The 12,109-nt window shown below is 39.3% G+C and overlaps 1 protein-coding gene across 1 annotated transcript; it reads left to right on the forward strand.

Moving 5' to 3' along the window:
• The first annotated feature begins 8,389 nt into the window (after nt 1-8,389).
• Nucleotides 8,390-11,785, forward strand: snip1 (Smad nuclear interacting protein). The gene is made up of 4 exons (XM_028980791.1): nt 8,390-8,652; nt 9,530-9,656; nt 9,814-10,415; nt 10,879-11,785. Exons 1-4 carry the CDS (start codon nt 8,489-8,491, stop codon nt 11,138-11,140), a joined length of 1,155 nt encoding a protein of 384 aa, XP_028836624.1. The 5' UTR covers nt 8,390-8,488; the 3' UTR covers nt 11,141-11,785.
• The last annotated feature ends 324 nt before the right edge of the window (nt 11,786-12,109 follow it).

Below are 12,109 nucleotides of genomic sequence, written 5' to 3' on the forward strand. Positions count from 1 at the left end.
AAACTGCGGAGAGGACACGTCCCTGAGGAGAGCCAGTGCTTACAGTCCGTGAGTGAAACCTGGAGCCAGCTGGTCAGCACAGGTTTTGAGGGAGGAAGAGGAGACGCCGTCTAGACCCGATGCTTTCCTGCTCTCCTGTTTGGAGAAGAAATTACATATAAATAAGGAAAAATTTTAAATTTAAATCTTTAAATGTGTGTGGTCTTTCACCATGTGGACAAACTGTTGATGAGCAAAAATGAAGACAATTGTATAAGTAGTGAAAACAGGCAGAAATAAATATTACTGGCCCAGTTCTCAAAGGGCTTAATGCATTTGGCCTTAAATCGTCAAATAGATCAATTAAAGTGAAGTGATTGTCACATGTGATATACAGGAGCACAGCAGGTAAAGAAGCAGACTTGTAACCAAAAGGATACGGGTTCAAATCACAAACCGCCATATATTAGGTGGCATGTGACCTGAAGCATTAGCGAAAGTAAAGTGAAAGTGAAGTGACTGTGATACACAGCACAGCACACAGTGCACACCATCACCCTTGGTGAGCAGTGGGCAGCCATGACAGGCGCCTGGTGAGCAGTGTGTGAGGACAGTGCTTTGCTCAGTGGCACCTCAGTGGCACCTTGGCAAATTGGCATTCAAACCAGCAACCTTCTGATTACAGGGCCGCTTCCTTAATCACTAGGCAACCACTGCCAGTAGTCACCACTTTGGTGACTTCATCACATCTGGCATCCACCTTCATCCTTTGTTTTCCCCTTCTTCTCTACAGGACTCTAATAAACTGTTGATGTTGGATGATATTGTTTACATTTTCTGCATCTCTTTAAATAATTGAATTGCTCAGTGTTATCAGTGGTCAGATATTTTTTCATTCCTGGCCTTATATAACACTGTAAAGTAACTGTACACGGCCAAATTCTGAGCAGGAAATAGAATGACACAAAGCGTACAAGCTCAAATAGCGTTACACTGCAAGCTTTTCTCCAATTTCCACAGCTGCTGCTATGGCTATAAATGAGCAGCAAAAGTAAATTCATTTTAAAAAGACAAACTGACCCTGTTAACCTCGAATTCTATAAAACAAGACAAACAACCTCTGTGTAAGCAATTATCTTATTACCACATTGTGCAGATTTATTTCTGCAGACAGTGAAATGTGGTCTCTGTATTTAACCCATCCCCTGAGGGAGCCGTTGGCAGTTATGACAGGCGCCCGAGGAGCAGTGTGTGGGGATGGTGCTGTTATCCAATCCCATCCACGACCACCAGGTGTAGTTCTAACTAGGAGCCCAGTAATGGAGGCTCTTACTCAGGCTTGAAATCAGGTTCCTGATACTTTATGTTCCCGGAATGTATATACTCTAGCATAATCTATGTAAACCACCACACATTTACACCATTACATACCTCCAGGTCAATGTTTTTTTTTCGACCTCTGACCTGGAATGATCTTCACTGATTTCAGATTCCTTTTTTTGACAATAGATTCACAAGTTAAGAGACATCATCTTGATTGGTGTGAATGTTCATTGCTAAGAGCACCAACCTTAAGTACAGGCCTTAGGAACACGGCCTGGACACAATTAACAGAATATAAAATACAGTAACATGTTCACAATTGGCTAATGTGTATCCTACACAGCAATTTCAGTTTTATTTTAAGGTTGACATATATAAATTCTAAGATGATTTTAGTGGTAGTTTATGTTAAACACTAGCAGATTTTGAAAAGTTTATAAATCTAAAGAAGAGAAAAAGAACATCACGCTATGTAATTTAAAGGTGAGCATGTGAATGTGTGAACACTAGATCAACAGAACATGATCTAGGATGCACTTAACCTGGAACACCAAACAGGTTCCAGCATTTATCCGACAACCTTATCCAGAGCACCTTATAGTCAGTAGTGACAGGGACAGTCCCCCTGGAGCAGCTCAGGGTTAAGTATTGTTAGTATTCTGTATTGACTTTAAGATTGACTAACTCATCACTAACTCACTCTTCAAGCCTTTTTTGGCTTTAATTTTTTGCTACTACTGTTAATTATGAAACTGTTGAAGGAACTACAGGTTAAATTAGTGCCAATTCGTGTCCAATTCATTTCCAATTGGCCTAGCTGTTTTGTGGGGGAAATCGGAGAACCCAGAGAAAACCCACGCTGACACAGGGGAAACTGTGGGATGCAAAAGTTTGGGCAGCCTTGTTAATCTTAATGATTTTCCTTTATAAATGGTGTGTTGTTGTGATAAAATTTTCACTTAAATATATCATACTTCAATATTTTCCTAACTGTGGAAACAGATAGCTGATATCTCTGAGACAGCTTTCTGTATCCTTGCCCTAAACCATGATGGTGAACAATCTTTGTTTTCAGATCATTTGAGAGTTGTTTTGAGACCCCCATGTTGCTATTCTTCAGAGAATATTCAAAGAGGAGGGAGACTTACAATTGCCCCCCTTAAATAGTCTTTGTCATAATTGTATTTACCTGTGTATGGAGGTCCAGGGCCACTGAGCTTACCAAAACAATTTTGAGTTCCAATAATTATCTCTAAAGGTTTTGGAATCAATAAAAAACAGTGTTTAAATTTATGCACCCACCCAATTAAAACAATTATTTTCTCTAAATCCTATAAACTTTGTTTCACTTCTAAAATACATGCAAATCTCCACACAGAAGGGACCAAAACTCAGATCTCCTTGCTGTGAGACAAGGTGCTAACCACAATGTCACCGTGCCGCCCGTCACTAAATACTTACGTTCATGTTTACCTTTACTAGTGATCACTAGTAAGTAAGTGGCTCTTTGGTCTTTTTCCATTTACATTTACATTTACAGCATTTATCAGATGCCCTTATCCAGAGCGACTTACAATCAGTATTACAGGGACAGTCTCTCTGGAGCAATTCAGGGTTAAGTGTCTTGCTGAGGGACACAATGGTAGTAAGTGGGATTCGAACCCGGGTCTTCTGGTTCATAGGCGAGTGTGTTACCCACTAGGCTACTACCACCCTTTTTCCGAGGGTGGCCCATCCTTCACCTGGAAAAATCTCTCTCTCTGTGTCCTAAAAAGAAAACTATGCAGGTAATAAATTATGCTAACTTAAGTTATACTAAGCTAAGTGATACTAAGCTAAGTTTTGCTACGCTAAGTTAATCTCTCAACCATAAACTAAAATTAAGAAACTACAAAATAAATTAAGAGTTATCAAGTCTAAACTAGAAACACTAACTAATAATAGTGCTAAAACAGTAAAAAAAAGTTAGCCTTTAAAAAGGCTTTTGGTGTAAAAACTTGAATTTGTTGTCTGAAAATGCAAATGGCTCCTTCAGTGTTGCCTAGCAACTGTATATTGTAAGCATATGTTCACATATAACAGCACTGAGAAGCCAATCAGGAGCCTCATATTTAAGCAGAAACATTTTCTCTATTCATATTTACACCTTTGCATATTAGAACTGAAAATCTTTTTTTTTTTTCTGGTCAAAATACATGTTTGATATATTTTTGAATAGCCAAATTATTTACATTTACTGTCCAAATAAATTAAATTAACCTTCAGCAACTGAATTTTATTTAGTTTAATTATATTATTTTATTTTACTGTTTACTAAAACTGCTACACGTTGCATAGAGGTTCATTCTTGAAGAATCAATTTTAAAATATATACTTTTCAATGTTCAAGAGAGAACATTTTTTTTTTTTTTTTTTTTTTTAAAAGTACAACTTCAAGCATTCTTAATTGCAATGATTTCTTATGTCCACTAGATGGCTGTAAAAAGCTCTCTCACTCATTTACAAGGTCTACTGATGTTTACTTTGACGTCAGTAGATTTATTTCTGTTTATTTAATATGGTGGCAGCATTCACTCCTTTAAAACATTTTTATATTATTAATTGCGTTTTAGTAAGTGGAAATTAAATTTTGTTGTCAGCGCTAAACATGTATGGAAGATTTTAAGCAAAAATATTTAAATTGCTATTCAGTTGGAATTTGTCAATGCAATATTTAGTCAGAGAATGCAATTGTCAATTCAATATTCAATCTGAGCATGTAAATTGATATTACATTTTGCAATTAGCAATTCATGTACAAAGTGCTGATGTAATCCTTTATTAATTTCAAATATTTAAATAATAAATAGAATATCAAATCAGTGAATTGCAAATTGTTTTGATAATTTTTTTGCAAACTGTTTTGCAAACTGTCAGACCTCTCATCAAGGCGGGTCTTCACTAACAACGTCACTTCCGATTCATTGATCAGCGCCTCACTAGAATACATTAGCACGAGAGAAAACAAGTGATTTGTTCATGTAGAGTTATGGCAACACAAGAGTTGTAAAAATAACGGAGAACACTTGGTTCTGAGGCCCTGATAAATGAAGCAGAATTGACGTTATTAGTGTAACTGTCAGATCGCTCATCAAGGCCTTCACTAACAACGTCACCTTGATAAGAGCCTTCTCCACCACAGCTTATGAAGTGAGGAGTTCAAATCATTTACATTTACATTTACATTTACATTTACATTTACGCCATTTGGCAGATGCCTTTATCCAGAGCGACTTACAACGTGCTTTCAATTTACCATCGATGAAGAGATCAATTCCGGTTCACTAGGACCCCAACTATGAATACATCTATTTTATTCACTCTGTTGTAGATTCTGTACACAAAGTTCGACAACAAGAAAATTACAATTTAATCTAAATATTCTTTAAAGAGGAAGGTCTTGAGCTGTCGTTTGAAGGTGCTCAGTGACTGAGCTGTTCTGACCTCGAGGGGAAGTTCATTCCACCACCGAGGGGCCAAGACGGAGAAGAGTCTAGATGAATGTTTTCCTTTTACCTTCAGAGATGGAGGGACCAGGCGAGCAGTACTGGAGGCTTGGAGTAAACGAGGTGCAGTGCGAGGTGTAATAAGGGCTGTGAGCTAGGATGGTGCTGCTCCATGTTTGGCTTTGTAAGCCAGCATCAGTATTTTGAACCTGATGCGTGCAGCTACTGGGAGCCAGTGGAGGGAACGTAGCAGTGGGGTGGTGTGGGAGAATTTGGGAAGGTTGAAGATTAGTCGTGCTGGTTAGTCAACCTTCAGATAGGTCAGTGACTGTGTCAGTCGGTGACGGTGCTGGAACATCTACTCATCATGGTGCGAGTGGAACGCGGGGAAAATGATTCACGAAGAGGTTTCAGGTGTAGCTTGTTTAACCCCACACCTGGTGGGATACTCTGAGAAAGAGAACATCTAAATGGCAAATGGTATGTTACTTGGATGATTTAATGTGTAATAAAAAAAACTATTACTATTACATTAAGGTTATATACAAAAATAAACTTACTTTTATTAAGGCTTTTGAGGCCTCAAACTGCATCATGCTTGATGCCAAAGACAATAAAAAAAAAAAAATTCACACACAGATTCTTCTGTGACAAGATGTTATTCCAGACAAAGAAGAAATTTTGAATTGGAGAAGGCAGGCCTGGGACAAAGAGAGCACCAAAACTGTATACACACCTGCGTAAAAGTTGTTTTACTGAATTTATTCAGACATCAAGGATTAATTCTGTATTAACAACAGGTACTTCTAGTGGTTATGAAAAGCATTCATACAAATACTGCTAATACTGACCTTCACCAACAAGCAGACCTGGCTGCAGCAGTTACCACCTCCATCCACGGGAAGCCAGTAGAACTAGTTAAGGAGTATACAGTACAGGCCAAACGCTTGGACACACTTTCTCATTCAATGTGTTTTCTTTATTTTCATGACCATTTACATTGGTAGATTCTCACTGAAGGCATCAAAACTATGAATGAACACACTGTGGACCTGGCCTCCATAGTCACCGGACCTGAACCCAGTCGAGATGGTTTGGGGTGAGCTGGACCACAGAGTGAAGGCAAAGGGGTCAACAAGTGCTAAACATCTCTGGGAACTCAATACTGTTGGAAAACCAGTGGCTATTTTGAAAAAACTAGAATATGTTATGTTTTCAGTTATTTCACCTTTTTTTGTTAAGTACATAACTCCACATGTGTTTATTCATAGTTTTGATGCCTTCAGTGAGAATCTACCAATGTAAATTGTCATGAAAATATAGAAAACACATTGAAGGAGAAGGTTTGTCCAAACTTTTGGACTGTACTGTAAATACCTGGGCACCATCCTCGACCCCCTGCTGAAGTTCTCCTCCAATACAGAGGAGTTTCTCAGAAAGTGTCATTAATGGCAAAACCTCCTTTGGCAGCTCAAATCCTTTGGAGTCAGGAATGAGCGTGTCATCTCATTTTCAATCATCTGCTGGTTCCATTCCACCGGCACGCAGCACGCAAACCGGCTATAGAGCGCTGTCAGCGTGTGCTCTAAGATTATTGGACTGACACATCTGTGACCAGCAGACATGCAGGCTAGCACTTAAGGTCATTAAAGACCCCTCACACCCTCTGAATTCCGCCTTTGAGTAGCTCCCCTTCAAACGCCGGCTCCGATGTTCCTGACTGGAAAACACAGAGGAGGAAGGTCACCTTGGTTCCCAAAGCTGTCCTTCTTTTAATCTCATGACATCCCTCCAAAATAAACCATTATCACCCCACACACTTCTTAAAAGTATGCACCTTACTGCTGAGTGTCCTGTACTACATTAATCAGTGGTTGATCATCACTAAATGGCTGATTAAAACAAATGTTTACTTTAACTCTGCTGTGCATATTATGTCCAGTTTGATACTGTCTATTACATCAGGAAAAATAAGAGCATTTATGCTCTTCTTGATCATCCTAATATCCTCTGGTGTAACATAGTATCGACGATTGCATCTATCTGTATCTATCTTTCGGAGACCGATAAATGCCAGTAGTTCTTGGTCAACACGTTTTTTTTATACCCTCTTCTTTAATGCTGATATTATGTCTAATGTGTTTCAGCATTTTGTGCAAAATAGCACCTCTAAATCCAGCATCCTACATTACCCTGAAATACACATAGACCCTGGTTTTGTTTGGTTCTCCATTGCTACGTCCTGTTGCTGTGTTTGATCTCTCACATGCGTAATAGTAATAATTCATGCCAAGACAGACATGAGCTTGATATAGGAATGCAAAAAATCCTCCTAAAAAACAACTGCTTGGATGACCTCAGGATCTTTAACCTTCTTCATTCAAGGCCAAAAACATTACTATATTACTAATCTGAACCACCAGTATGAGGGGCCGTTAAGGAAATATTTCAGATTTTTGTTACACAAACACATGTGAAACACACACACATTCACATATGAAACTGACAAGCATGCATTTATACTACTGAAAACTCGCACACACATATGAAACGCTCACACAGATACAGGTGAAAATTATGCAGTCACTGTTGACAGAGGACAAAGGCAGTCAGTTCAGATTATGATGGTCAGATGAGGGTCATTCTATTGGCAGTTTGGCACCATTTTTAAAGGATTTTATTAGTTCTTACACCCAGAAGAAATATATTTTTAAATTTGAATTTAAAATGGAACATCCCATGCCACAATCTGGACTAGTTAAACCCTTTTTAAATTTACTCATTAAAGTGTAGCATTTTCCATTGATTATTGATATTGAATAATCATTGTAAATTGAATGATGAGAGAGGTATGAGGGATGAAGGGAATGAGCACAACTCCACGAGCAACTCTGAAGCCCATAGCAGGTGGTTCTGCAACATACTAATATTGAGGTAAAATTCTGTTTTTTTAGATAAAGTCATTATTTACCCTTCATTATTTACGTATCAGTGAATAAACTTTAATTACCTAATAACTATAATCACATTTTTTTTTACCAGTGATCCAAATTCTAGTTTGTTGCAGTTGTTTTGAGGTGGACTAGTTGCAGTTAGCGCTGAGTCTGAACAAGGGGTTTTAGTTACTAAAACTTCACAAATAATTTATTTTTCACAATAAATACAAAGGATCAAGACAGGTTGCTTGTTCAAACTTAATGTTGAACAAACTTAAATGTAACTTTTTTCTTTATAGAGAGAATTTATTGTATGCATGTCTGTTGTTTCTTAAATTGTATACATTCATGTGTCTGGATTGAATAGTTAATCCGAAATAACATAACACAAATAACACCTGTCCCAATGTTAACCAGACAAAATCATGGCCTGAGCACCACAAAATCAGTGCAACAAGAGCACTACAAAATCAGTGCTAATATTATCCAATTTTAATTTCTTTAATAAAACTATGTTTTATCAAATATTGTTTTAGAAATGTATTTCATACAGTTTATTCTTTGTATATGTGTATTTGTGATATGTGTTTACCAAAAACAATAGCCAAGCCCATGCGGAACCATAATGAAACAGCAATGTTTCTAGTCGGACTTGTTTGATCAAACAATCCGCTGCGAGCGGAAGCGGACGAGACGAACGTGTTTTCGCTGCTATGAGAGTTTTTCTTTCCATCTGATACTAGTTCGCCGTACCAGTCAACTGCCATGGACAGCGGGAGGCGGCACAAAAGACAGGAATCACCGACAAAGGAAACCAAAATCAAAATTAAGCAAGAGCAACTCAGCCCGGTAAGGCCTCAAAGGTCCCGCCAGTCGAGTCCGGGCTCCAACCGCAGCAGCCCAAGTCCCCCGAGAAGAGCGGGCAGCAGGTGGGTCTGTACCCGGCTTCTACAGAAAAGAAGCTTTCTAATCGAAGTCCAGTTAACGGCAGATGTGGGCCTTTTTACATTATTTCGAATTTTATGTTACAAACTCCAAGCACCACAGACAGTTTTCCACACCATTATGAAGCAAATATTGTAATCGGGGTGACAGAATAGCCCTGAGAATATTTTGTTTTTAATAAAAAAAAATTAGAGAACCGCCAGATATCCAAATGTGGCAAGCATTGATTGATAATTCGGGAGAGTACAGACTCCTGTGCATGATTTGAATGGAATAGAATAGAATGTCATTTATTGTCACTATATGCATGTCCAATGAGATTAAACAGCAGCTCCTTCAGTGCAAACATGAATGTAGAAAAAAAGATATACAAAATTACAAACTGATAGTTGACCGTGCGATATACATATGGCATTAATAAATACCTGGGTGAGGTTTTATATACAGTGTATGTGGGTCGCACGTTATTGCACATTAGAAGAATTCACAGTAATTAAGAACGTGTAGTGGACGTTGGAAAGTGGGAATAATGGAAATGTACAGTACACAGATATTGCACAGTAAATCAACGCTAAATAAATATTAATATTGCATGGCTGTATGATCGAGGAAGGAAGTAAAAAAAGTCTGTTTGTCCTTGTTGTGATGTACCTACAGCGTCTTCCTGAACAACCATTTTTCTGGTTTATCTACTGAATTGGTGGACTAGAAAAAATATTTTCTCTCACTTTTTGTTTGTCAGGTGGATAAAATACATTAACATTTACGGCATTTGTCAGATTCCCTTATCCAGATCGCCTTACAATCAGTAGTAAACTGCAAGCTGTGTTAGCAAAAATGTTTCTGTTATGTCTGTAAAAGGTCACCAGCCAGAAGAAGGGAGCGGTCCCCAAAAAGAGAAGACCGAAAGAAAGATGGAAGACGGGACAATAGATCACCTCAGTACAAGAGCCGAAGCCCACTTTGCCCCGATACCAGAATAAAACGGGTGATTTAAAAATATTACAGCAATTAAAACCTTGTTCAGCTTTACCTAAAATCACAGTTGGATTTTAAAATCCTTGGAATAATATTGTAAAATGAAATTTGCTAGCAGACTCGCCTTGTGAGAGCTGATTAAAGAAATAAATCGTCTTGGTTTCCAGGAGCGTGAGGATCACCGCAGTGACGATGACAGGCGGAGGCGTGACAGAAGGGGTGAGCCTGATGATTGGCGAGGAAAGCGAGATGCAAGAGGACCTAGACACATTGAGAGGGAGCGAGGGAGAGGTGGTGGGGGAAGAGGAGGAGAGGAACATCGGGCAGAACACTCCAATATGCGTGACGCTCGTGCCTTCCAGGAACAGCAGGCAGAGAGGGAACAGCACAATGAGCAACGGCGTGACCGCAGGGCCAGGCAGGAGACCAATGGTGACCGGGGAGGTGCCACCATGTTTGGAGCTTCTGAAAATGAAGATGATGATGATGCCCCTCCTGTTGATAAAGAAAAGCCCAATTTTGAGCTGTCAGGGGCCCTGGTGGAAGATACCAACACGTTCAGGGGGGTGGTCATTAAATACAATGAGCCGCCCGAAGCCCGTATTCCAAAGCGGAGATGGCGCCTCTACCCTTTCAAGAATGATGAAGCACTTCCGGTCATGTACGTACACAGACAAAGCGCTTACCTGCTGGGGCGCCAGAGGAAGATCGCCGATATCCCAATCGACCACCCCTCCTGCTCCAAGCAACATGCTGTTTTCCAGTACAGGTCAGGCTATTGAAAGTGAAAAGTGACGTGATTGTCAGTTTGAAACAATGCATCACAGCACATGTTTAAATGTGTCCTCTGCTTTTAACCCTCACCCTTGGTGAGCAGTGGGCAGCCATGGCGGTGTGTGGGGACGGTACCTTGATCAGAGGACCTCAGTGGCAGTTCGGGATTCGAACCGGCAACCTTCTGATTGCAGGGCCACTTCCTTAATAGCTAGGCCACCACCGCCCCTATTGTGCAAGTTGGAACATAACTGAATGTTTTATTAATAATTAATACAGAAATTCCAATGGGTTTCACCTGCATTATGATTATTTCTTGAGTACAAGATTGAGAATTATGTAAAACCAGAAAAGTCTGTGTGAAAATCATGTAATAATTAAAATAAATCCTTGTATTTATTTTAGTATAGTTGTGAAGGATGTTTAGATTTATTATGGTTAATTTTTTTTCTCTCCAGGCTGGTGGAGTTCACACGTTCTGATGGAACCACAGGCCGCCGTGTGAAGCCATACATTATTGACTTGGCCTCCGGTAATGGGACTTTCCTAAACAACCAGCGCATCGAGCCTCAGCGATATTACGAGCTGAAGGAGAAGGATGTCCTGAAATTCGGCTACAGTAGCAGGGAATACGTTCTGCTCCACGAGTTCTCTGACACCAGCGAGGTGGATGCTGGTAGGCAGGAAGAAGAGGAGGATGATGAAGGAGTGGACGAGTAGAACTCGGTTGAGAACTCATGTTGTTGTGGAATAATAATTTGCCAGGTGTAAAATATGTTTGGAAAAAAAAAAAAAAAAAAAAAAGCTGCAGCCTGCCTGACTTGTCTGCAAAACGTTCTTATCTCAGGTTGTTATTAGAAGCGCATCGGTGCAGTTGGTTATCTTCCTCTGCCCGACAGTGCTCATGCCAATTCTCTCATCACAAGTGCTCAATGGCAATGCATAATCACTCATACACCAGAGAAATCTATATTTTAGACAATACCGTTTGAACACATACTATTTCCTTCTAGAGTCGTGTGCAGGTCGCTTTCAGTAAATTCACAGAAATGCGTTGAATACTGCATTTCTATTTATACATATTGCCCATGAGCTGAAATTGTTCACAAGCTTCTCTGCTTCTGTACTTGTGCTGTTGGTAAACTCAAGATCACATTGCTCTAGCTCTTCTTGGTCTGTCTGTGTCCACAGCAACATGATTTCTTTCTTAGTTTCCTAGTCGTTGTCCAGGGTTTGAATCAACCCGGCAGCAGATTGTTAAATTCAGCTTTATTGATGATTACAACTGTCCTCTGTAATTTTTATATTCTAGTCATTTTTAGATTTTTTGGTTTTGTTTCTTGTAAATAAACACACAAAATAGTTTTTTGGGTCCTATATGTATCAGTTTCAATGACCTTAAGTATCTGAGGGTGCTCAAAAAACAAGAATATAAGAGTGTGTAACTTCACAATAGGACACGACAGCACATAGTGCAAACACTTACAACAGCGCAACACAGGATGGCTTACAATGCAACAAACACCATGACCACATTTGCAGGGTTCCTACAGTCATTTAAAAAAAAAAAAAAATTGTTAAAATGTGTAGGAACCCTGTGTTTATTTGTGTGTGTATGTGCACATGAAGAAACCAGGTCCTAAAAGTTGATGAAGCCTTGTCATAATATCCAATCTCAAAGCAAAATGA

The sequence above is a fragment of the Denticeps clupeoides genome, chromosome 5, assembly GCF_900700375.1.
Source record: "Denticeps clupeoides chromosome 5, fDenClu1.1, whole genome shotgun sequence".
Taxonomy (NCBI): Eukaryota; Metazoa; Chordata; class Actinopteri; order Clupeiformes; family Denticipitidae; genus Denticeps; species Denticeps clupeoides.

Excerpts from the sequence above, each read along its gene's own strand:
- snip1 (XM_028980791.1), top strand. The coding sequence starts at position 8,489 with ATGGACAGCGGGAGGCGGCACAAAAGACAGGAATCACCGACAAAGGAA. Across the intron at positions 9,657-9,813 it reads CCGATACCAGAATAAAACGG|GAGCGTGAGGATCACCGCAG; the intron begins GTGATTTAAAAA and ends CTTGGTTTCCAG. Across the intron at positions 10,416-10,878 it reads CATGCTGTTTTCCAGTACAG|GCTGGTGGAGTTCACACGTT; the intron begins GTCAGGCTATTG and ends TTTTCTCTCCAG.